Source organism: Anguilla anguilla, chromosome 5, assembly GCF_013347855.1.
Source record: "Anguilla anguilla isolate fAngAng1 chromosome 5, fAngAng1.pri, whole genome shotgun sequence".
Classification (NCBI taxonomy): Eukaryota; Metazoa; Chordata; class Actinopteri; order Anguilliformes; family Anguillidae; genus Anguilla; species Anguilla anguilla.
In genome coordinates this window covers 48,875,321-48,900,971 of record NC_049205.1, presented here as the reverse complement: position 1 = coordinate 48,900,971, position 25,651 = coordinate 48,875,321, and the positions used below count along the sequence as shown (strand labels likewise).

Sequence of the window (25,651 nt, the reverse complement as noted above, 5' to 3'; positions counted from 1 at the left end):
TTAATCACAAAATTTCTTGGTATCATGAAGGTAGACAGAATAAAAACGTGACACAAATATACAAGAAAATAATTTATTTTGAAACACAATTTTTTTTTTCCTTAAAATATTACATCACTCACCATTGTTTTTACCCCCCAACAAAACCACACAAGTGAGCTGGATGTGTACTGTAATGGTTACAACAGTGTCAAATTATATTTTTATGACCAAAAAAATGAAGCATACATTTATATGTATTGTAAACACAAAAAAATTAAAGCTATAAATGTTAATGGAGCAAACAATGATAAAATAAATCACTGTGTTTGACTCTGGAAAAACCCTGCTCCAATACCTCAGTGAAATCTGTGCTGAAATTTGGAGATGTCCAGGACAGTGCAGAAGGCGTTCTTATTTTTAAAAGATTCTTTTTTTTTTTTTTTTTTAATGGGTCAAATTAACCTTCCAAAATAGACCTGTAACTCACCTCAGTCTCCACTGGTGACATGAGTGGGGTTTGTCAAGTGCTGGTAAGAAGTGTATAAATCACAGTTCTTAGTTTTTAAACTGAAGGAACCAGATGTTGATATACCAATTATAGCAAATGCTCCCTCTAGTTCCCTGGCAACCTCAAATGGTACAATCCAATCATTTGGTTATCAAACATTAAATGGTCTGTATGAAATACCAGAAATATCATCTGGAATACATTTAGAATGATGGTCCCTTGTATAAAATTCCAGATTAATAATACAGTGGCAGTCAAGAAAATAATTTTCACCACTTTCATGTGTTAATTGGAACATAGTATCACACGATGACAACTTTTTAGAAACTGAACTAACATTTTGGAAACCACTTATATATGAAGTAAATCAAACTGCACGTATTTTACATTTTCAATGTTAACATTTGAGTCAAGAAGTTTCCACAATTTTTCCCCCCAAGAACAGTTTCCTTTAGATTAATTGAAAAAATCAATTTAACAATATTATCCACAATCACCAACACACTGCCTCTGGTCCCCAATGTACATGTTCACCGAGTAAGTATTCATCAAAGTCCCAAAATCCCCATTTTTCCACATTACAGTGATGGCTGACATTTAATTCAACGACTGAGTGGTGATATGATGGAAACATACACCCATAACTTGTCTGAACTTGCACTCCAAAGCATACACACATAGAATAACATAATAATAAAATATAAAACCATAAAAAATAAAGTCTGAGGACAACACATCTTGTTGGAACTAGCCTGAAGCAGAGATATACATCCAAAATTTGTATTTTTGTGCAAAGTTGAATGAAAAAAGGCATAATGCATTTCTCTATAACAGGAAGTACAGGAAAGCCTTGCTTTGTGCTGGTATAAGAGCAAGTAAGTTTTAATCTGCTTGGTCATTTCAGAGCCATACCATAAAATATCAAATAAAATGACCTCACTGACAGACTACGGTTATTCAGTTTACAAACTGAAAGCATATTTTAATTCAGTTTGCTAGTAAAACTTGGGTGTGAAAACCTGCTCCAGTCAATTGTCTTTATGTAACTAGGAGGCACCTGGCAAACTCTGTCCTATATGTATCTTCAGTCAACAGTTCCACTGCTTGACCGCAGAGGGCGGTGCTGCTACACAGAAGAACACAGTCAGTCTATTGTGGTAAATGCAGCAGTGTGGAAGTACAAATTCAGAGTAACCTAAAGCAAAGTGTGATATAATTATGCAAGACTCAAACATCCTGACACTGAGACAGGAAATGGGCTGTCAATCAGGCCAAGCAGATTAAAGAGATTAGAAGCTGGCTGCTCCTTACAGAAGGTCCATATCTGCTTTAAAAATTCTCCAAAAATCTTTTTTTTCCCCATGGTGCATTGTTGTTACTGTTGCCACACTGAAGATCATTGCTGTAAACTGAATATTGTTTTATTCAACTTTAATATACAAAATGAAAAATGCTATATCACATTTACAGAAACCATTCGGTTCACAGACTGCTGTAAAATCAGAGAACGGAGGACCTTCACTAAACTTGCAGATCCATCTATAAGCCAGAAATACCTTCTTTTTTTTGGTTTTACACAATAGATTGTCTAAGTGCTTATCCCTCTTCTTCTTTCAGACACATCCGATCAACGTAACATGTGTGAGGGGAGGAGTAAGGTACAATAAAGTTACCCTTTCACGTATACATAAAACGAAACAAAGGCATTAAGACACGGTACGTAATACATATAAGCGATCTCTCCAGAAAGTAACCTGGGAGCTGACGTCCGCAGGGAGACGCTGGCAGTAAACAACAGCCCCTGCCGTTCAGGCTATCAGCAGAGAATTACACATCTCCAAACCAGGACACAGCACGTGAGGGCAGCCATGGGGGAAAACGGCGGCTTTTCTACACACGCTACCGCTAACGTTTATCTCCGATAACCACGCGCGCGGCTCAGCACTTCACTGCCGAGCCTCCAGTTCGGGGCCTTGGATCCACTACTAATTCGTTCACTAAACAGATGGAAATGCCCTCCTGTAACGACATTCAAATACATCACAGTGTCTCTCTTATTATCACCAACGGACATTCCGGTACATGCCGACACAGCCTACTGCAAAACACGAGTTTGTCGAGGCATGCATTCCACACTAAAAAAAAAAAAAAAAAAAAGTGTGGTTTTCTGAAGGATTTGACAGATGGGGAGTTCTGGAATTAAGTTCAGGGACATTTTTCCGCTTCTTGGAAGTTCTAGAAAAGAAATGAATGCGTTTACGGCCAAAAACGGGCCATTTACATCTCCCCACCGACAGACACTTTATAACCGCTCAACATATTAACAGCTGATTTAAGAAGTTTTTCCAATACGATCCCTGTTAAAACGTTTGTTCTTGAAAAGGACTAATATAATTCAGCCAATTTAGTTGGTCATACTAGGTTAAGCCAAATGTTTAAGCACAGGTCTGAATCCACTGATACATCTACAGCCAGTGCCATAATGCACCGCACAGCCCCATGTAAGAGACGGATGTTGGTTCAGGAAGAGACACCGATGGTTCAAATTAAGTGCTGACACGTGTTGTACATTACTTCTGACTGTAGACGAACAGCCTGCGAGATTAAACTAAATCACGTGTAGGATTGATTTTCCTTAGAGAAAGCCTCCCTTCGACAGTTTTCAGGCTGGTATGACAGTACCCTGTACACTGCAGCAAGCTGAGGACCCACACGCCACTCCTGTTACTTCCGACACAGAACCGAGCTGGATGTTCGATGGAGCCCTTAAGCACAGAGCAAAAAGGAGGGAAAATAATAAAAAATAGAATAAGGTTTGAGGCAAATTTGATGCAATGATCCATGGGAGGACAAGGGGATCACTGCAGTTATTAAACCCATTTGGGTTTAAGATACTCTCCCTCTCGCACATTCTCCAAATCACATCAACTTTACTACTGCAATTCAAACCAAAATCTCTAAATCAGTAAAAATCCGAACAAAACAATTAATGATCGAAAAATAAACAAAGTTTTTCCAATACTTATAAAAAAAAGGTGCACGTAAAATAAAATGTGGCATATAAAGTATAAAGTATAAAGTGCATTTTAAGCGTGATTTAAGCGCGATTTGGGACAAACTGCAGAGATAAACGGAATGCCCATGGACCCGGTTAGCTGCGAGCACAGTTCAGGCCTGGTTACCCACCGGAATCTCCCCTCCCACTGCTTCCAGCCACACGCAGGCGGTGCCTTCAACTCTAGCCGGCTACCAGACTCCAAATGGATAGGTTTTTTGTGCAGGGTCCATTACCTGGGTCTTCAATTTGAAATTCTACATAATTGCTCATCCATAATTAAGAGCAAGAACAGGACTAACAGTCTACTCGTGGAAACAGCCCCCACCCCAGTCACAGCCCGAGTGAGGCTGAGGTAATGACCCTGCAGTTAGCACTTAGACCCTGGACTGAACTGTGCAAAACAAACAATAAAACTGCTCTACATGCCATAAAAAAGAGGTAAACCATGAATGGAAAAAGGCCATTCACCCCCTCAATAACCCACATGGTCTTGAATGGTTTAAAGCAGGGGGTTGGGCATTCTAATCCAGGAGTATTACAGTGCCGTTTCACCCTCATTTGGCTTTGCTTTGTTATTTTGGACAGGAAGTGAACTTATCCTGTGCACAAGATGAAAGTCATCTGCAAATTCAAAGGTCTGCAGGTTACTGACCCTCAAGGACTAGGACTGAACATTCCGGTAACAGCCAGACGACACTCCAGCCACGTCCAGCAGATCATTCATGCTGTGCGTATTACATAAAGGCATGAAGAGGAGCTCTGTACTGCTGACTCGAAGCCCAGGCCTCAGGTTAGCAGTGAAGAGCCGGCCTGTAGGTCATACATTATGTAAGATGTTTCCCCCGCTCTCGCATTATACTGGGCCAAGCCTGCTGATTGTAGTAGAACGCCATGTCAAAAACCAACCAGCAAAAAATTCTGACCATGACCTCCACTCTTCATTTTTAACCAATCAGAGTTCTTACTGAATGTGTCCTTTTCCCTTTGTACACGTGTACATGTGTTAAAAGCAGAGGTTTCCATGATCAAAAAAAACAAAAACAGAACAAAAAAAACAAAAGCAAAAACAGACCGCTGCAGTCCCTTGCTCATAGGCTGAGAGTGGTGAGAAGGCGGAGTCGGTGTGGGGAGTGAAGTGTGGTGCGCGAGGCGGGGGGGTGTGTGGGGGGCGGGGTTAAGGTTTCTCCTCCGAGCAGGGCTTCTCCGGCTGGGTAGCGCTTTGGCACGGCGGTTTCTGCCTCTCCCACTGGCAGATGGCGTTGGTGTAGGCCACGATGACTTTGTCCATCCAGGTGAGCGGCTGCGGGAACAGCACCGCCCCCTCGAAGAAGCCCAGGTGGCCCCCGTGCAGCGTCAGCGCAAAAATGGCGTTGGGCTTCTTTTCTGCGGGGGAGGGGATGGGAGGGGGGGGGATAAGTATCGGCAGGGGTGACTTCCACGGGCAGACCGTCCCATTCGTCGGCCGCGGGTCCCGCTGAGTCAGGCAGCCCCGCTACCCGCGCTTCCCGTCTCCACGCAGAGGTGACGGGTGTGACTCGGAAAGCTGACACTGCGCCCGTACCATCAGCACAAACTCTCCAGCCCCCCCCCCCCCCCCCCCGATACCCAATAACTCTTTGACTGCAGGACTGTCCTTTTCTCGCCGTCTGGCTAATTACAGCACTTAAAGCCAGGCAGCGCAGCTGTGCTTTTCGGGCCTGCGGTGCCTCTGCAGTCAGCTCTCTACGCCAATGGCCTCGCACTCTCTCACCAGCTCACAGCTCTATCATACACACTACGGTGGGGGTTTCTATAGCATTTTATACTTTTATCTTTAAAGGAGAGCAGACCAACCTCCATTTGGCAAAATTTGTTCACTGTACTCAGACAGGGAAACGGCAAAATTCAATCACACTCCCAAGACCATCAAGGACATCTTTAAACATATTAAAGAGCGTTGTTTGTTAAATACAGGAATTCTCTTACCGCGTACTGCAAGCTACATGTAATCAGTTCACACTATACCCAGATTATTAACGGGAGACTGTTTTTCAAAGCACAATGTCATTGGATTTAGCAGACCGCCTTTCCATTATTGTGGCACGTATAAACTGCGCACACATCGGCAGAAAACTCAATTACCCTCAAGGACACCTGCATGATTCAAACACTTCAATTCAAGTGCCAGTGACCGATTCGAGCCGGCCGTTTCCAGCGTTCAAAATCCTAGCGCTTTCAAAACTTTCCGGCGCTTTCCGAAGGCCCGCGGGAGCCCTGCCACTTTCCCTCCCGTTCCCCTGAGCCGGGTACCCAAACTCCATGCAAACTGGGTTAGTGGGGGAAAAGTGTGACAGCGGAGCCGTAATGGCCGCCTGCGAGAGCCTTCATTTCCCCTGTGCGTGTGACAGAACTGGCACACGCACAGACAGCTGGCGCGCCCAGACATCGGAGCCCTCGGCCCCCGCGGCCGCCGGTGACAGACGTGGCTAATGGCTTCGGCTCGGAGGGCGGGGCGCAGGAGCATCAGGCGGACTGGAGCGAATGCTGCGCGTCGGCGTGGAGATGATAAAGGCTAAAAGACGCCGTCTAATTATAGCCGCAGCCAGCTCTCCTACACGAGCCTCCAACAATGTAATTCTCCAGATCATTACAACAATGAGGTAATCCTAAATCCGGCTCAAGGACGTCTGCTGTGCACGTTAGAAGCACTCTCCGCAGTTATTGTGATGACATTTTATTTCTAAATTTTCAATAATTAGTAAGAAATAAAAAGTATGTTAAAAAAATGTAACTATTATTGATTATTATTATTCGATGTCAAAGGCAAAGTCTTTGTTGCCTCTTTCACTAAGGCACACTACAGTCATGAAGGTATGGAAATGCCCCTAACACTTTGGGCCCCTAACAGTAAGAGCTCCTGTGAGGAGGAGGCAGACTCCACCCACCGGCACACAGGCCACTCGAGGAAGGAATCACAGGTGACTCCAACGGTAACGAATAGTTACCCAAAATGAGGGTGGCCCTTATCTGACATTAGACGAAGTCAGGAGGAGTGTCAGAGGGAGACAGGAGAGCAGAAGAGAGAAAGCGGTGATGAAAGACACATTCCTGAGGCCCCAGAAGGGCTGCTCCGCCCGGCCCGCCCGCTCGGCACACAAAGAAACGGGCGTGTCTGCACCTATCCGTGAGCTGTTAGAGGTCCCAGAGAACTAAGAGAACTCATTACTCACAGGCACATGCATGGGCGTGAGGCATTTGGCTGGGTAGCAATCCAGTGTTGGGACACACGAAGGCTGCCTGGCAACAGGAGCGCCTGGGCGGGGCCGGGAGGGGGAGAGCGCGCGGGCGTCGGGTGCTGGCTTTGGCCCCGTTTGTTTACGACGTCCCGCAGACCGCCTCGGCACAGCCGGAGAGGCCAAGGCCACAACTCACACGTAGAGTCAGGAACGTGCTCAACACCGAGGGAGTCATTCCTTCCCTTCGGTCCGTCTGTTCTTCTGTTCAGGCGAGTCACGCCACACATTCCTACCCCAGTCCGGGCTCAGGACTCACATGTGCGCGCTCTATTTTTCCCCCTCTGATCTAATGACAGCCGACCCCAGGGGAGCAAAGGTCAAAGGTCGGCCTTCATGCTCTCCTGCCAGGGTGCATCACAGCCCCGCCCGTTCCGCTAACCTTTCCCCACTTCTAGTGCTTACTCCTCTCCCATGGAGCAGAACTTACCATCGAGTTACCGTCATCACAAACACCCCCGCAGAATAAATGACTTCATCACAAAGGGTGACAGTAATGAGAACATGCGGTACCTGCGAGTGTGCGAGGTATCGTCAGCAGGGACTGGTGCACCAGTGGGTCGTCTGCAGAGTTCACCAGTAGCAGCGGCACATTGACCTGTGACAGGCAGGGAATATGCTTAACGTACACATATTACATGATGTTAAATTCACCGCATTACAGTCACAACTACATTTGAACGCACATAAAACAAGCATTACTTCAACTGATTAAAAAGCAAATATAAACGGCAAAGATAAGCTGTGAGGATCAGCTGTAACATGATAGGCATTTAAAAAATAATAATAAAGGACACCTTACCCGGACAACTTCACTGAGACTTGCTCAAAATAAGGGACACTGGAGCACAAACAGCTCAGAGAAGAAAGTTTAATGAACAGGGAAAACTGGCGTTTCGACGTCTGCCACGTGTTCCTCAGAAGTGTCTTGCCCTGAGCTCAAACCTTCCTTATTTCAGACTACTCCCAGCAAAGACTGTCCTGGCTGCTCAGCACCTATTTAGTCCTCTTTTATATAGCTGGCTTGAAGCGCATTGGGCATCTTTTTCTTTAATGCACTATAAAAATGTCTCTAGACTAGTGTAAGTTTGCTACAATACAACTGCAAAGGGACCAAAAAGAAGGCCAGACACACACACAGCTGAAATAAACGTGCGATAATGTCCCGGTTTTACTCACGTTGTGAATGTAATGCACGCAGCTCTCCTTCTCGTAGTACTCCTTCAGGGAGCCGTGGTCGTGGAATTTTCTAGCAAACGGATATTCAGGCAGATTAGTGCACAGAAAACGGCTTGGCAGCAGAGACGGGAGACCTGTTGTTTTAAATATGCAAACTGTTCGTTGGGACAAGTGCCAACAGTGAAAGGCGACTTCCTGCTGTACTGTGGATACACAGTGCATAAATATGCAGACAGAGGGAGAGGCAGAGAGAGGGAGTGTGTGTGCATGGAATGCTTTCTAAGAAGAGCAATTCGTACTCGCTAACTTCTGAACTCTAAAACATGCAGAACGGTTAGCGGCAGTCAATGAGGTTAACGCTATCGTTAACACTAATAACACTAAAGGGAGACAGAGGCGGTGGCAGTTAGCGTCTGCCTTGCCGGGCGCGGCCCTTACCTCATGATGTTATCGTCGATCTGCATGAGGGAGGTGGCGGTGTACAGCCGGCTCAGATCGGCGTCCTGCATCTTGCCGGAGCCGGCCCCAAACAGGCTGCCCCTGTCAGACACAGAGAACACAGTCACCCTCCAGCACACAGAGAGAGAGAGAGAGCGCTGCGCTCTGTGGATCGGTCTCACCAGCTAGCGCACGCGCTCATTTCACTGCCTCAACACTGTAAACATCCAGCTTTCCAATTCACTACTGCAGCCCAAACGGCTAGCCATTAGCCTCAGATTCAGCGCGAATGAGAGGCTCAGGCTTACGAACTGGCGCGCGGTTATTTTTCTCATCACTCTCCCAGCTGGGAGATGGGTATGCCATGGGGCGGGGTGGGGGGAGTTGTTGACTAATGTCTCCCAGGCTGCAGGCGGGGTGGATCTACCTGTGCGAGAGGATGATCTTCTTCATGTTGTCTGCCATGAGAAAGTTGTAGAACCTTCGGCACTGGTCCCACTGCAGGAAGGTCTCCTGGGCCCTGAGTCGCAACAGAAAAACAGGAAGTGAGCGCTCTGCTCCCCACCGACGGCCTGATAATCCCACGCTTCACTGATGGACGCCTGTGACCGTCTGCACTAGGCTATGCATGTTTGGCTTTGGTACAATTACGTCTGAGGGGGTTAGACCATAACAATGACTGACTGAATACAGATTATAATGCATTTCATTTTTTCCCCCACATACCAGGCATCTTATTTATCATGGACAGCTGAAATGATGCAATCTTGTCACAGCTGAAAACCCCCCAGCGTTACAATAAAATAAATCTGTGCGTACACCCGCATGTTTGGTGAGAAATATGTAGATATGTCCAAGCGACTGTCAAGTCAAGGGATGTAACAGTCTGTCTAGACAGCCCTGAACCAGATTCAACAGATGGTGCCAGTGACGACGGTGACAGAACAAGGGGGAAAAAAAAAAAAGTAGGCTTGCTTTAGCAGTGCCCTACATAGAGGGACTATAAAGCCAGCAGTGGAGGAAACGGTGGGTGCGTCTGCTGCTCTGGCACACAGCCTGCCCTGGCCTGCTGACTCTCCGGAGAGGCTGTTCCACATTCCAGCCAAGAGCGGGGGCCGGACTGTGACCGCTCTGTTCAGGCTGCAGGGGGGCGTGGCCTCGGACAGACACGCCCATCGGCTCAGTTCCAAACCCATAAAGTGTTTTTTGCTTCCAGATTAAAAGTCGCTGTGTCATGCTCTATTTCTGTGTGCCCGTATTAAACTTGAACAGGTGGTCAGGACATCAAATCCAGTCAGCGTTAGTTTTTTTGGGGAGGTAATAGGCTAATAGGGTAATTAGCTAAAATCAACTACTATAAAAAAGTCATGGGATAAAATAATTTGCAAATCCACACAAAAATGAATGCCTTTATTTACCTTACATTGTTCCATTTGAGAGTTTTACAAAACTAACCGCTTACGATAACCTTACTGAGGTCACAATTCAAAAACCAAAAACTTAATTTGATTAAAACAAAGTACTTCTACTCTGCTTCAGCCTAAAATAGCTGAGAGAAATTCATGCCTGTGGCAATGACAGAACTTTTCATGTTTATGATAAATAGCAACACAGCACTGCTGTTCACATAAGATAGTGCCTTCCTGTACATAGGCTTGAAGCTAACTGAAAACAAACAACCCAAGGCACACAGAATGCCATTTTAACACAGCTGAGGAGTTAAACACTAAATACTTCAGCAAGATGGAAAGCAGCCTCTTGACAGCCTAATGTGGAACTCATGGATTTCATTCTGTCTGTACATACTCCTCTGGTCCCTCCCCTCATCACGGCGTTAGCCAATGGCATGACATATATTTGTGCCACAAAAATAGATGTTCTTACACACTTCACGAGACCTTTAACTGGGAACAAACTGCAATTGATTTCACTGCCTAGATAGTTTTGCACGCACAGCAACAGCATCTGTAGGTAGTCAAATCACTTTTAAAGCCCAACAGGTAAGAGGAGAAAAACACAGTTAACGGTGTAGCTGCAGGATCGTGCTTTTAAAACTGACAATTGAATTAGCAGTTTAAGGAAAGTAAGTGTTAAATTGATGAAATATCCGTACATCACTAAAAACCAGGTGACTTCCTCCTTGACTTGCACAGAATGAAGAGGCGTGTCTTTTTGTCATGATATTGTTCTAATTACTGTACTACCCAAGATGAGGTTGGTAAGGGGCACTGGACTGGCACAAAACAGTACGCAGGAGAATCAACATGGCATCTCTCTGGGCAGATGGGCACTGCCCAGTGGCCCAGCTCAGACTGACATTGTCCCATCTCCTTCACCTGCTGGGCACTGTAAAAGGGCACTGCACCCCTGAGTGCCTACTGACACCAAAGAGACCCCTTCATACAACACCAAAAGCAACAGTAGCAGGTAGTCAAAACGTACCCTGCAGCCTACTAGGATTCCCGTAAAGTGGTTAGAGCGAAGCAGGAAATGGCAGCATTTAAATTTTCTTGGCAGGTACTTTACACATCACAACCTGCACAGCCTTCGCAAGTAATCGTTCCAATTTTAGTGTATGTGCTGCCAAAGCGTGCACCTTTCACATGTCACCCATTCACACTGCAGCTTATTGGCTGAAATGATTCCTCTGCACCAGGGCACTGGGCCGGAGCCCTTTTAGCGGTACCGGTGTGGTCCCCGTGTACCCGCTGGCGGCGGGCGGGGGGCTCACCTGAGCGCGCTGTAGCCCTGGCACACGCTGACGCAGCAGAGCACCCGCTCCTGGTTGGCGCGGTTCTCTCCCAGGAACTTGCAGACGATGTTCCCGCCCAGGCTGAAGCCGACCACGATGAGCTGGGTCTGGGGGTAGGTCTTCTTAATGTAGCCCACCATGGCCGCAAACTCCCAAGTGCAGCCTGCGAGGGGGGGAGGGGGAGGGGCAGGGGGCGGGGCATCAGACACGGCCGCTCGCGTCCCCTTCCTCGCAGAGAGGGGGCGCTTTGCACCGCCATCTACACATTTTTCTGAAACATTTTCACATAAACAACTCCCCAAGCATTTCAAAGGGTAGATTATTTGGATCAATACATTTACTGGTAGGTACTGATGGAACTGAAAGGTGTGCCTATTTTTAAATACACAACACCAAACCCTACCATTTCCCATGCTTTCCCTCCTGTCAATAACTGTTTCTCCATTAGGTTGAATTAACATAACATGAATTCCTTTGTGTGGCATGCACAGTTTCTAAGCAGTTTAATAAAAGGACATTACTAAAAATAAATTTACTGTAGCATTATTGTAAAGCAACAAATGGAACAAGTAAACCTAAAGAGGAAAAGGCCCTACCGTAAGTGAACATTCGAGGGGAGGTGAGCTCGATGTTGGGCAAAGCTCCCAGATGATTTAGAACTGCACATCTGTAGCCCTGCTTCTGGGAGTAGTCCACAAACGTGCGGATATAATGCTTCTCACTGTGGTTACCAATTCCAGGACAGATTACCATGGTAACATCATCTGAAAAGAGAAACATGCCACAGTGACTAACAGTACGCTGAGACATTTGCAAGTACCCAAATCATTCAGACAACAAGAGCTCTAGCCATGACGAGGAATGCATGTGTGTATGCAAATGCTCCACCTTAAACAAAGTCAATAGGTGACCTCATGTAGGGGTAAGAAATACGGCTGCAATAACTAGGAAAAAGGCACTGGTTTTGACCCACCAGTAAACAGGCGCATGCTTGACTTCATCAGTAAAATCATTTACCATGAATGCAGGCTGAGCCCTATGGATTTGATATTGCTAGTTCATGTCAGGGCTTGGTCATTAGTTGAATATGACGAGGAGTCTACAAGGGCAAAACACAATTGCCTTTGTTCCTCTGGGAATACGGTCATTCTGGTTACCATTTGCCAAGTGTTCAATTACCGCTAACTTTTCACCAGGCGCTAGAGGTTAACCAGCTGCTGCCTGAGGGAGACATGTACAGGGTCTGTGCGTCCATCTTGAATCAACAGGACAGATTCACTTCACGTTCACGGCTGGAAAGACTGATCAAATGGTGACTGAGTACAGTATGTCACTTCCTGTAGCTAGGCTGCTATAAACGCACTCCCTTCAACGCTATTCTAATACGAGTTGGCGCTCGTGAGGGGTTTTACGTATATTACCGGAATAGTTGGAACCCCCTGTGAGGCGATAAATTTTTGTTTTTACCCTCGGCATGCCGTGGTGCCTGCGTGTGAGGACTGTTAAGATGGGCACGTTTTATTTATCTATCCTAATTCATATGTAAACATGCTGCACATGGGTCTCACGGTGTAGTCTCCAAAGTAATCTCTGGCTGGGGCCACCGAGTGTACTGAAGGAGTAGCACACTTGTGATGTGAAAACACTGTGTAATTGACATTACAGAATACGGCAAAAAAAAAAATGGGAACGACACGGTCAATATTTAGCTAATGTGTGTTTGCACATGTTACAGTGCTTGCCATACCTGGTAGTGCAGTTTCCATGCTTGCAACACATGTCGTATTACATCATGCACAGGAGTTAACATAGTTCCTTCAGAGTAATCCCTAAACTTACCCCCTGGTAGACTTATAGACATATAAAGACTTAACACGTGTCCTTTTTCCATGAATATAAGTGCATGAATGCTTCCTCAAGTCCTCCTTACCTCCTGTATGATGGTCCCCCAGTGGTTCAAAGAGGTCAAAGGTTGCTGTAGCCCCGTCCTGCATGGGCAGGTACTTCCTCAGCCCACATGGGTGTGGTGAACTGACCCTGCCCATCTTCCCGTACAGAGCTGTCTGCAAGTGTCCACTTTTGCCCCATAATAGCGGAGGAATGTACCTGAAACAAGCACAACATTGTACTGTTCAGGTATACAGACGAGAAAATAATCGTACTGCTATTGTGACAGCAGAGACACATGACTGGAAATACGTGTGAATTACTGGCTCAGGCTCATTCCGAAAAGACAACAGCATTTTCGTCAGGGCGTTGTAGCTCCTGAAGAATACACAACAGGTCCTTTGAAAGCAGGGAAGGTGCACTGATATTTCTACAGGTCCTGAGAGGGGACAAATGACTATTTGTGTATGCGTTGGACTCGTTCTCTGTTCCAAGATCAAAGTTACAGTGTGTCACTGGAATGTTGACAGACCGAACAGATAAGCATGACCTTTAAGCTAAAGAAAAATTCCAAGATTGCAATAGCGTCACTGGGGAGGGGGGGAAAAAAAAAAACGACAAAGCCCAACAACTGCAAGGATTTCCGGGCACCCGTGGAGTTACGCAAAAGTGGGTGGCTCTAGAAAGCCGCACAGCTCCTTCAGTTCACGCATCGCAGCACACAGCGAGTCCACCGTGTGAGCAGTCGAGTCACTACGCATCGCACATTTCACGCTAATCGTTCTGTCAGGTGACCCTAAAGGGCCAGCTCGTCGCCCGCTGCTCTAGCGTGGCCGGCCAATAAATTCGAGGCACTGCAAAACTGGAGCTCTTTAGCGTGCGTATCCCAGCCATCGGCTTTCCGCTCTCTCTCTCTCTCTCGCTCACCTTCAAACACGCGATGGGAAGGGTAGAGCGCTGGTCTCGCATGATAATTCTTTTAGAACGGTGTGGCCTCGAAAATCTCAGCACGATTGTTCTTACTGGTCTCGCCTGTGAATCGCCACGAGCAGCAATGCGAAGCTTAGGCTCTCCATAAAAACACGCTCGATTAAATAAAAGGAGATATTTGGGGCCGCTCGCTCCGGGAGGGGGCGGCCAAGGGCGGGCGGATCCGGCAGAGGACACGCGCGGGCCGCCTGGTACAGGCTGTGACGGTAAACAGTCGCAGAGAGCAAAGTGCACGGACATGCCAACTGTTAGGCTATGCCTCGTCTTACCCCAGCTCCCCTGAAGCTGAAACCGCATTACCCGAGCCCTGACCCTCTTATGTTAGCGGACATTCCTGACCTACACATCGTGCCCAGCCAAAAACACCCCTAACAACGAAGCACAATACAGCAAGCTAATTTGTTAAGCTTTCCTGAGAACAGTCATCAAAATGCATTATTACCATGTCTGATAACGTGAATCTATAACGTAATCACGAGGCTCAACTTTTGGAGAGGGGACATGATATAAAGTGGGACATGAATTATGAAAAAACATCACACCTGCGCAGTCATTTCCAACAGTTTTCAGAGATGAATATCCTATATCAAAGTCACTAATCTGATAAGGCTATAATATTCAATGAAAAAAGTCAATAATCAACAGATTGGTTGTGGTGACAAGTTCCCAAGTACTGTGACAGCTTAAGAATTCAAAAAAATGACTGAAACTGCCATTCAGCCAAGAAAAGTAAGTGGGCAACAGTCAAGACAATTTTGTAAGAATTACATAACCAGGCAACCAGTCAGGACACAAGAGGATACCCAGTTTTAATTAAGTCATTACAAGGTAAGCAAGATTAGATCCAAGCAGAAAATCTCCTTCAGCCCCGCTGAAGGTAAGCATGATTAGACCACCCAGAAAACCTCATTCTGCCCTGCTGAAGGTAAGCAAGATTAGAACCATCTAGAAAATCTAATTTCGCTCAGCGAAACACGAGACTGATGTAACAAGATTTTCTTTTAATATGTTCTTCAAAGAAATAAAATGATTAACGACGAAGCTTGGACTAACTACGCGCTCTGGAACATTCTGTAGTGAACACTAAAGGAAGAGACGAGGTCTGGCACGGCTGGCTTATATCGACCTGCCGCACGCGCACAGTGGAGGGGACTGCTGGACCTCAGCCCTTCTATCTGAGAAGAAGCAGGCAGCGGAAGAGGATGACTCCACCCCAGCTGCTTCTGGCTGACACACCTTGATCTGGCCCAGAGAAGGAAACCTAGGAGGAGGCCTGTCTGCTAGCAGCATGTTGACTTAAAAAAAAAAAAAAAAAAAAGTTGAAAGCGGCTCCCCATTTTTGTATCCATCGTGTCATTTCTGCTCTGCCTTGCCCAGAAACCGTCCATTTGAACATTTTCTCAGGAGGCGGCACCGTGAAACAACAGATAAATACTCTAGAAGTAATCCACTAATCCACCCTGTATTCTGTGGGAGAAAGGCCAGATAAGTATTCTGTTGAAGGTTCATCTTCTGAGCCAGTTTAATACCTTTGAACCAGAGAGAAGGCGGCTTCGTAATCGCTTCTGCGAATCAGCCTGCAATGTGGCAACTGCGCTGGAAACAATGGCGTTGCGTAACAGCGCCTTGTTTCACTTTAAACAGGGAAGGAATACGAAGAACTACCACAAAACAGCTACGCAGCACGTGTGTTAAATAACCACTCCAAGGCACTACGGAGAAAAGTACAGAAGACCTGCTGTCTGCTCAGAGAGCAGGCCTACGTCACTAAACAGGAAGCAAATGAACAACATGGATTGCCGACCACTGACATTCATAAATGTTTGTCATGACAATATTCCTTAAAATGCGCCCTTTCATTAGTCCTCGACTGTATTTGCAGAGACCTCTTCATTTCAGACTCACAGTGAACAAATTGGGCAATGCAGTCCAGCAGCTTTACATAGATATATCCAAAGCTGGAACATCCCAAGTCTCTTGCTCGATGGCAATTACTCATTAGTTATAAATAAACACTACCAAACGTTGCATTCATTTTTTCTTCAGACTGATATGATAAACACAGTCAAGCAAATATCACTTAGATTTTAAGGGAAACCATTGCCTTTTGTAAATAACCATGAATCACACTTCAAGATATCAAAACAAACAAGTTAACGTGACAAACACAGGAAAGTCTCCAAAGACAACCACAGCACGCAAAATCCACAAGGGTGCTCATTAAGGAATACAGACCAAATTAAATCATATTCACTGTGTTCACACTAATCTTATTTGATTGCAAATAAATTCATACAATATAATCGCAACATATATCTTTTAATCCAAAGCTTTTATAGCTGAAAAAGTGTGCAGAATAGAAATAGCTAATTTTCCATCACATCTCCACATTTCCTCTCAAAACAAGCCATTTTTCAGCAAATTGACCTGTGCCTTCTTTTGGAAGTTGGAGAATTGAAAGCTGTGCTATGCTGTTTAATTATCAATCAGACAGTGCTTACTCTTTGGTCAGGAGTGGACAGGACTTTAAGAGGAAGCGGACGAGGGGGGTGTCCTGGTATGTGAGTTCGGGGGGGGCGGTGGGACTCTTCAGGTTCAAGCAGCGCACGATGACGTACAGCACCGTGGCCACCGCCGCCAGCTTCATCCCGTCAAACATGGCGGGAAGCTCGGGGGAAATGGTGTGCACCTCGGCTTCGTGTGAACTCATGGTGGATCTGAGAGACAGGAAAGTAAACCTTACATTAAACAATCAACGGCTGCAGACAGCGCAAAGCCAGAAAAACAAAACGCAAAACAAAACGAAAGATGGATGTTCTCTAACAATCTCAAATCCATATATAGGAAAAGGAATGAATGTTTGAAACATTCAGTACAAATTGCCACCTGTTTTGACAGCTGTGTGTACTGGAATAATGCACGGACTAAACACGGTTGAATTACTACGTAGGAAGCAACAAGCACAAGCAGACGCCATTCTTTAAACAGGACTTTGCTCACCTCGTGGCTTCACTTCCTGTATATAAAAATAAGACCTTATCTCATCCACAGTCTTCTTGACCTGTGCAAAGTTTCTGAGTCACAGTGATGTGGTCAAATCTGAAAAAGAAAAAGAAAATTGGTCCTGTTTAATTAAGGAAAAAAATTGAAACAGATATTCTTACAGAACAAATATTCAGTATTAACATTTTACAAATGTACGCCCCATTTTTCTGTAGATTCAGAATACAAACCCTTCTATCATATCATTGAAATTCCATTAAAAATTACCCTTGAACAAATCATCAACAATCAGCAACAAATTAAAACCAAATACTAAATTGCCACCAGTAAAAGAAACAGCTGCATCTACTACACTCTGTCAGTCTTCTTGAGCCTCAGAGCAATACAAACGGTACTTCATATTCATTACTCTGAGAAGTATTCTACACAGACATACTAAACCATGCCATAGTCATTACTCTGAGAAGTATTCTACACAGACATACTAAACCATGCCATAGTCATCTGTGTTTTATGTAAAATAAATTCCAGGGGACAATGACAATGAAGCAATGGGGAGGAAAAATGGTTAATTGTGGCATTCTGCAAGCCTGGTATTGTCACCTAGCCTGGCAAGGAAAACAGGCAAACATACATTAAGGTAGGAGTTTGTTACACCTCCAGTACGTTCACTTTTTCTCTTGGCAGAAACATCAAAAGGCTCCTTGAATATAAAATTATGTTGTAATTTCAATCAGACGTGACCTAAATGGTTAACTTCACACAAGGCATGGTGAGTTTTAAAAGAATTAGGCTAAGTCTACCTCAAAGTCACCCCGACTCTCATGCCCAGTTTACAGCATGGTCCTATCTCCCTGGCAATCCCCGTACAACCCTCAAACAATATCTCCAAGTAAGGCCGTCTCATATCACATTTTTAAAAATCCATTGAGGTTTATCTTTATGAGGATACAGAGCTAGGCAACATTTTATAAGACCTCTAGCGTACATGGTGAAAGAACTGATATTCCTACATTTTAAAAGACCAATCTGCTATTCAACAAGTAAATCATGCTCTCAAACAGGAATTGAACAGAATGTTCTGACCAAACATCAAAATTTGCAGAAGTGGCATGCTACAGTCTACCAACACCCTATAGTGCTAGTGACTTACAAGGATTAAAAGGATCAAATATCCTCATTCTGTCTTCAATACACTATAGATCTGATCAATTTTCTTCAGAACTCAAACTATATGCTACATACAAAAATGAAATAAACAGCAGGCCTTCAACTCACTCTACCCACAGTTGTCTCCTATTATTCTCCACAGTGCCACACTGAATATTGAGGCACTGGCTATAGAAACAAGTTTTAACCAGTTACCTCACTGCAAGATTAACACAAAGTATTCAAAGCAACCTTTTTTGACAAGACATTAGATCTGTCTGACCGCCTCTTAAGGAGAAAGCAGTGACCGAAGAAGACCCATTATTGTTCAAGAACCTTGTCTCACGAAATAGTTACTGTTCATATATGGTACAAATTTACTTATATTGGTACAAATACTGGCTTGTACCAGTATAATTTAACTTGGCTATGCAATTTTAGCGACCTGTGAAAAGCAAAAAAAAAAGAAAAAGTCGAGCATGAAACTGAAGTATCTTTCACGTTTTCAAAATACATTTATGCTAACAACTCGTAGCAGAAAATAAAACAAATACACATAAAATAAAACCATTTCTCTTACAGATTTGGAACATTTTTTAAAAACATGTAACAATGTCTCAAAACAACAAGCCCTGTCGTGCACGTGAGAAGACAAGTTGGGTTCTAGAACTAACGCCAAAAATCGTACATGCTCGTAAAAGTTTCTCGGGAGAAGTATCCATTTTCAAACTTACGCTTGGCCACTGACACCAGACATGCAATTTACAAAGACGAATGACAGCTCTGCGTCTAGTAGTCAGCAATAAAACAACGTACCTGAATGTTTTAGGTGGCCAGCAAGCCTATAGAAATGGCCTCCGAGATCTTTGGTGACACACCTCGAACTGTCAAAACCACACAGAAACCAAGTGCTTCTTAGCGTCTGGAGGCGTAACCCGCCTCTTGTTTGTGTGTTCAGCTAACAAAATCATCCGGGGTTTGTAGCTATAGCTACCAATTTACAGTAGCACAATCTCGCTCCCTGCTGTAACGTTATTCAAATAAGGAAGTCTGCACAGTCATTTCCCCCACTGTGCAAATGACGCGGCTGGCTTTCTGACCCGTCTAGAAAATACGAAGATTAATAACATTACTTATCGTACCTATGTCCCGACAGAATCTGCTAAACGGCATAAACAAGATCACTCTGGCAAAATAGTTTAACCAAATGAAATACAGGCTAGTTATACCGTTAATTCACAAATCACAGCCTTAGTAAGCAAGCCAACGTAGCTATTTTACACTAGTAAGGTTGGCATGCAAATGAGTAACTTAATTCGCCAGAAAATGCAAGGCGTTTTCTCTGTCAGCTGAGCAGCGAAAAATGGCCAACACGCTAGATGCATTAATTGGAATGTCTAACGTTAGCTAACAAGTGTGATAAGGAAAATTATTGCAGCAAAAATCTCTGGCCAGCATTCCACCGATAGTTAACGTCCAGGTACAGTTCAGATCGCTATGTAGCTAGAATAACGTTAGATGTCCACCTGGCGGTACAGGAAAACGTTATTAGATATCCACCGTGTTACTCAACAGAAAGGGCCCAAAACCGACTAGACTACACTATAACGTTAGACTACTTAATATTGGCTATCCCTACAAAGCCGAAGCACTGCTAACAAACGAACAACATAAGATCACCATTATTCATGCAATTCACCGCTGCCTAATAATTAGCTATCGATAGCTAACCACTTAAAATAACGTACACACGTTTTGTGCGTTGGTCAACATATAGCCTGTAGCAAACTTAAATGTTTGCAATCTTAATATCAAGCATGCTAAACCAATTACCCAAATTGAGGAAAATGAAAACGAGAATATTGGACTATCACATTAAGATGTTTTCAGATAACGTTGCAACTAACGTTAGCTTAACGGGCTAACGTTAGCTTGCTAGTTAGCTAGCTCGCAGCTCCGCTCCGAGTTCAGCACGATACAAAATACACCCACACAAAATATACCTGGCTCTCCCTCACGGATTTCAGACCTCGATCCGTGTCTTTCCATACGGTTTTCTTTCATATGTTGATAGCGTCATTGTTAGCCATTTCTAGATTCCAGAAGGCATTTGTGTACTCTCAATTTACGGAGACATGCAGAGACATGATGCCTTGGCTTTACCCGCTAGCTACAACCTCTCCCATTCTGATGCCGACCTTTTTTAAATGTACGTTTCTATTGGTCTATGGTCATTCTACATCATTTTGAGGCGTTTCTTTATGTCTACCGTCCCGCCCCATTTTAATTTTTCATTGTGGTTGGTTAGGAGAAAAGTGTTTGATGGTCCTCCCCTTCAATAGAATCTACAGATGGGTCACGTTTTTGCGATGCTCTAGAACTGTACACATTAAGACCCATATAAATATTAAAAAGCAACATGTAGGCATGTGGACTGGAAGTAGGCCCCCCAAAACAAAATCATTACTGTTTCCTTATCGAACTTACTATTAGCATCTCTATTTTCTATAACAATTAATTGGGCCGAATTCTGTATCTTACTTAGGATGAACTTTGAGCAATTTAAATTTAGCCTATTTCTCGATACACCGTAGGCTAGTAGTTTGTGATGGCAATTCGTCGTAGCAGTTGTATAATATGATATTAGTCAATGCATAAATTAAAACATTTTCAGTGGGCCAGAAACTATAGTCCTGTCCATATCAGTTATTTGTAGTTTTTACTTGTCAGAAATTTTTCAGAAATAAGTTTCACTCATACTCCTTTTCCCATTCTAATTGCCATATAAAACTGTTGAAATTTAGGTTTATTAAAGTCTGTTTCTCTAAAAAATAAATAAAGTAATTCTACAAGTGGCCAAAGATTTCTTTGTGAGAGTTTATTTCCTTGTCAGTCTACCTGATTTTTCCGCTGCTGCTCCAACTCGTCCAGAATTCTGCAGCCCTTGATTGTCATATGTGTCAGTGACATATGACATTGACACATGACAATGGGACAACCTGCCCCGACAATGGCAATGAGATTATTTAATTTTGTCTACAACAAGTCTGGGCCTGCTGGTTACAAAATATATCCGTTCATCTTCTTCAATTTACAAAACAATCAATCAAGAACAATCCTCGGATGTTTGTTGTCCGTAACGTAAACATTCAGCCACAGTCAGAAAATCTATTTGGTTTTGGTAAACACTACAGAAATGGAATGTTCTCGAAAAAAAAGATTTACCTAAGCCATCACTATATAGTTGAAAGTTTTTTAAGAACAACCTTGAATTCTAACACGATTGAACTAGGCTATCCAAAATATACTAGCCTACTTGCACAATATACTACATCACATAATAAAACCGAAAAGTCAACTAGATAACTAAAACCTTGAGGCTATGTCCAATGTGGGTTTAATGTAATTTTTCGTATTCTACAAGACAAACATCAATATTTTCTAAAAATCTGCTATGCCGGACACCGTTCCTGTATGTTTGGAGTAAAAAACAACGAAATGATTTAGGATAATCCGTGACTATTAGTAACATTAATTTACTCCTGGATTTGTGCAAATTAACAAGGCTGGTGTATTCTCATCCCACGGGGTTATTTCAATATACGTTATTTATGTATGTTCAGAGAACTACGTAGAGTGGCACGACATCGTGACGTATTGTATTCTCAAAGAAATGGCTACTGTTCGACTGGCGGCTTGGTAAAAGGAACCGTCCACATGGAGGCGACATTCATTTGATAAATATTGTACTGTGCTGTATTTGTGGACACTTCTCAGAACCTTTTCGTTTAAAAAAAAACCAAGTTAGTGGTAGAATTAGCATTAGAACCGTATGAAAGATTTGGTTTATAATTTTCTAAATTATAAATATCTTGTAAAGAACAAAAAAATAAGTTTGTTTCGTTCTTATTATATATATATATATATATGATAAGAACAAAACAAACAAATAAATGATTTGTTTAGTGCAGAATAGTGATAGTCCAGCAACAGTCTGAAGAGATGCATCTTTAGACTACTACGGAAGATGGGCAATGACTGAGCGGTTCGTAGAGGAACAGGGAGTTCGTTTCACCACTGGAGAGCAAGGGTGGAGAGTCTGCATGGACGGGCGAGAACCATTCACCCGGATGGCAGGGAGTGCAAATTGCCCTGCTGCAGCAGAGAAGTGGTCAGGCTGCCATGTAAGATTGAATCATGTCCTGTAGGTAGGCAGGGGCTGTCCTGTTGTCTGCAGTGTAGACGAGGATCAGGACTTCGAACCAGATCCTGGCGGCAACCGGTAGCCAGTGGAGTGACCTCAGCAGGGGAGTGACGTGAGAGAATTTGGGAAGGTTGAAGACAAGTCGGGCAGCAGCATTCTGAATCATCTGTAGTGGCTGTATGGCACAGGCTGGCAGGCTGGCAAGGATGAAGTTGCAGTAATCAAGATGGAAGGTCACCATAGCCTGGACAAGTGGCCTGGTGGAGTATATGATCAGGTATGGTCAAATCCTCTGTTGTACAGGAGGAATCTGCAGGACCGTGATGTTGTCTTGATGTGCTCCTTGAGGTTCAGTTGGTTGTCCAGGACCACCCCCAGGCTCTTTGCAGAGTCAGAGGCAATCCCTGTGCTGCCATCGACAGTGATTGAAAGCTCCCATAGTAGGGAGGTCTTGTAGGGGATGAACAGCAGCTTGATCTTTTTGAGGTTGAGCTTCAGGTGATGCCTGGCCATCCAAGTTGAGATGTCAGCCAGGCAGGCAGACAGATCTATATATGTAAAATTTGGGTAACATATTTAAAGAGTGTGTGAGTGAATGGTGTGTGTGCCCTGCAATGTACTGGCAACCTGTCCAGGGTGTATTCCTGGCTTTCACCCAATGCACGCTGTGATAGGCTCCAGCACTCTCCGCAAACCTGACCAGGATAAGCGCTTTAGATAATAGACAGATGGATGAATATATTTTTTGTTGTTGTTTTGAGCAAGCTAAGTAAAAATCTGTTCCGGAAGAAATTTTCATCAATAAGGATTAATTTTTATTTACAATAAATGAAATCATACATCAGTTTAAAAAGTTTTAACTTGAAATGTTTTTCAGAGTGTATTCTAGCTACGGGACCAAAAAACATGATCTGTATAAATACAACAGCTGTTACAGTTATTCCGCCTCTGAGTTGCTATAACAAACAATGTGCTTGTTTGCTGTTATATGTTTACAGAATTCCATCTAAAGAAAAAACAAGAGGGTTGGTACCCAGGGATGTTATGGAGAGGGCTTCAGATTTGGAGATTTGTGACACTAGATGGTGTGGAAAACCATTTACATCAGTGGTACCCAACCCTGTTTCTGGAGATCTACCATCCTAGAGGTTTTCATTTCAACCCTAATGTTGGCACACCTAGCTCTACTAATAGCCGCGCAACAAGATCTCTAGCTGTTGAATGAGGTGTTAGGGTTGGAATGAAAACCTACAGAATGGTAGATCTCCAGAAACAGGGTTGCTTACCACTGATCCACATGAAGCATTCTTTTGGGGATGCTCCAAGCGGCTAGCCACCTGGTCACAGGCATTTATATCAAACACACACCAGATTGGTCTGTATCTGTATGGTAGGCTATTTGCTTTGTAAAAGCCTACCTGGGTGTTAATAAGCATACAAAAGCAGGGTTTCCCACAACTCACTCACTTAAATTACGAAGTTGCTTGTGTGTCAATGTTTACGCACAGTCTTTTTTTCAATGAATGAAGCCCCATGCTTTATAATCAGAGGATGTGGCCGATAATGACAATACTGTGTTTCCTTGATTAACATTAGTATGTGCATCCGTAGGTGCATTATAGGGCATTTTTATTGACAGTTACAATTATTCTGCACCTCTTACACAATCATACTGACTAGGTGGTATGAAGGCAAAATTGGACTGCGTGTACATTGGTTTTAATGGTATCTGACTCGATAAAGTTGTGAATGTAACTGCAAATGCTACTGACTACTGACATGTCAAAGCTGTTTGAAACAAAATCTCATAGTGCTAAACTAAATGTTCTCTGAGTAAATGAGCGATATCCAAAAACTGTTACATTTATGGCAACGCTCCTCTACATATATCTCAACACACACTGTAATCCAGAATTCAAAACCATTTCACTGTATTGCTACACTTACTACTAAATTAGCAGTAAATGGTGGGAGATTGTAGTCTTGAAGTACTTGTACTCCTGGAAAAAGCCAAAAATAAACATTTAACCTTTAGAATAATTTTACTATGAGTGCTATTTTAATCAGAAGCGAAAGGTGTATACAGCAAACTCCTTCACAAAGTACATACTATGAACTGTCAATTTCTTTAATTCCATTCTACACCAAAGTACAGGTTTCCATGATATGTACACCAATCGTGATGAATGTATTGCTCCTTGATTACAGTATTTATGACTCTTCAGTCCTCTGTTAGTGTTGAGAGCCAAAGCAGCACTTATATTTACAGAAGTGATAATCACACAAACTTTCTCACTGCTCAAAATATGAGAAGGATTTAGGTATAGCCACACACTTCCATTTCTGTGTTTCAAAGTAATATTCAGAAAAATCACAATTGTTTTTCAGAGGGGCATTTACAAAAGACTCCCTAAGTAGTTCAGTAATTCAAATAATTCTGAACAATAGAAAAGAAATGGACAAGATATAGTTCATATAGTGCTCCCATGACTCAAAAGCAATTTTTTTTACATTAAATCCTGGCAAATTGCTATGTATTTCCTGACAAAAAACTAAAACATTGCTTCTGGGGCAACCATATATAGGCTACACATAACATGCAGAATATACAGTTCTTGTGTGTCTCCAAAGATTCCACATCCTCAATTCAGTGGAACCATAGCCTTAACTGAAATGGCCCTGTGCAATGTGGGTAAACACCCACATTGGATTATTATGACAAAACCGAGCTCTTTCCAAGGCTTATTTTGGAATTGGGTAAAATACTGACTGTTCTTTTTGTTAAGAATGTGGCTTGGAATGTCTTATAAACAATTCTATTCTTCAGTACCACATGCCCCAGAATGAATACAGACAGTTTACAAACAGGGCCCCCCATATACATCAAAATATTTTTACTTCATTATACATTTCTGCACGTTACAAAATACAGACTGAAACTAAATAGAGACTGAATGATTTCACTCAACAAGTGCAGTTTACTTAAGGAAACTGAATTAGGAATCTTGTCTTGATTTAAATGGATTTCTAGCATGTCAATATGCTATGGTTAAAGGTGCATTGTTTAAACACAATACCTTTATTTACAAGAAGCCATTTTGGCCCAGCTTCAGTTTCACACAGCCATTTTACAGTGGTTCATTGTACAATACAGTCAATCAGGTCTGTAAACATTATTTGTGAGTATATAGTATGCATACAGACTGCACAATGTACTTACAACACAGAG

General features: G+C 43.4%; 1 protein-coding gene across 2 annotated transcripts; it reads right to left on the bottom strand.

Annotated features, from left to right (window-relative positions):
• Window positions 1-59: 59 nt before the first annotated feature.
• On the bottom strand, window positions 60-20,425 carry abhd2a (abhydrolase domain containing 2, acylglycerol lipase a). 2 transcript variants are annotated; one of them, XM_035417078.1, is made up of 12 exons: window positions 20,222-20,425; window positions 19,035-19,102; window positions 17,067-17,165; window positions 16,568-16,783; window positions 13,120-13,295; window positions 11,786-11,953; window positions 11,169-11,352; window positions 8,865-8,957; window positions 8,438-8,539; window positions 8,000-8,069; window positions 7,334-7,418; window positions 60-4,931 (listed from the first exon to the last, which is right to left on the bottom strand). In XM_035417078.1, exons 4-12 carry the CDS (start codon window positions 16,774-16,776, stop codon window positions 4,723-4,725), a joined length of 1,296 nt encoding a protein of 431 aa, XP_035272969.1. In that variant the 5' UTR covers window positions 16,777-16,783; window positions 17,067-17,165; window positions 19,035-19,102; window positions 20,222-20,425; the 3' UTR covers window positions 60-4,722. The 2 variants fall into 2 exon arrangements, with proteins under 2 accessions (XP_035272969.1, XP_035272968.1); XM_035417077.1 differs by lacking the exon at window positions 19,035-19,102.
• Between the last annotated feature and the right edge of the window lie 5,226 nt (window positions 20,426-25,651).

What these genes read in the sequence shown, in the direction of transcription:
- abhd2a (XM_035417078.1), bottom strand. Translation starts at nt 16,776, where the DNA reads ATGAGTTCACACGAAGCCGAGGTGCACACCATTTCCCCCGAGCTTCCC. An exon ending in TGTCCACTCCTGACCAAAGA is followed by an intron (nt 13,296 to 16,567) that starts GTAAGCACTGTC and finishes TGCTTGTTTCAG; the next exon opens with GTACATTCCTCCGCTATTAT. An exon ending in AAGATCATCCTCTCGCACAG is followed by an intron (nt 8,540 to 8,864) that starts GTAGATCCACCC and finishes TGTGTCTGACAG; the next exon opens with GGGCAGCCTGTTTGGGGCCG.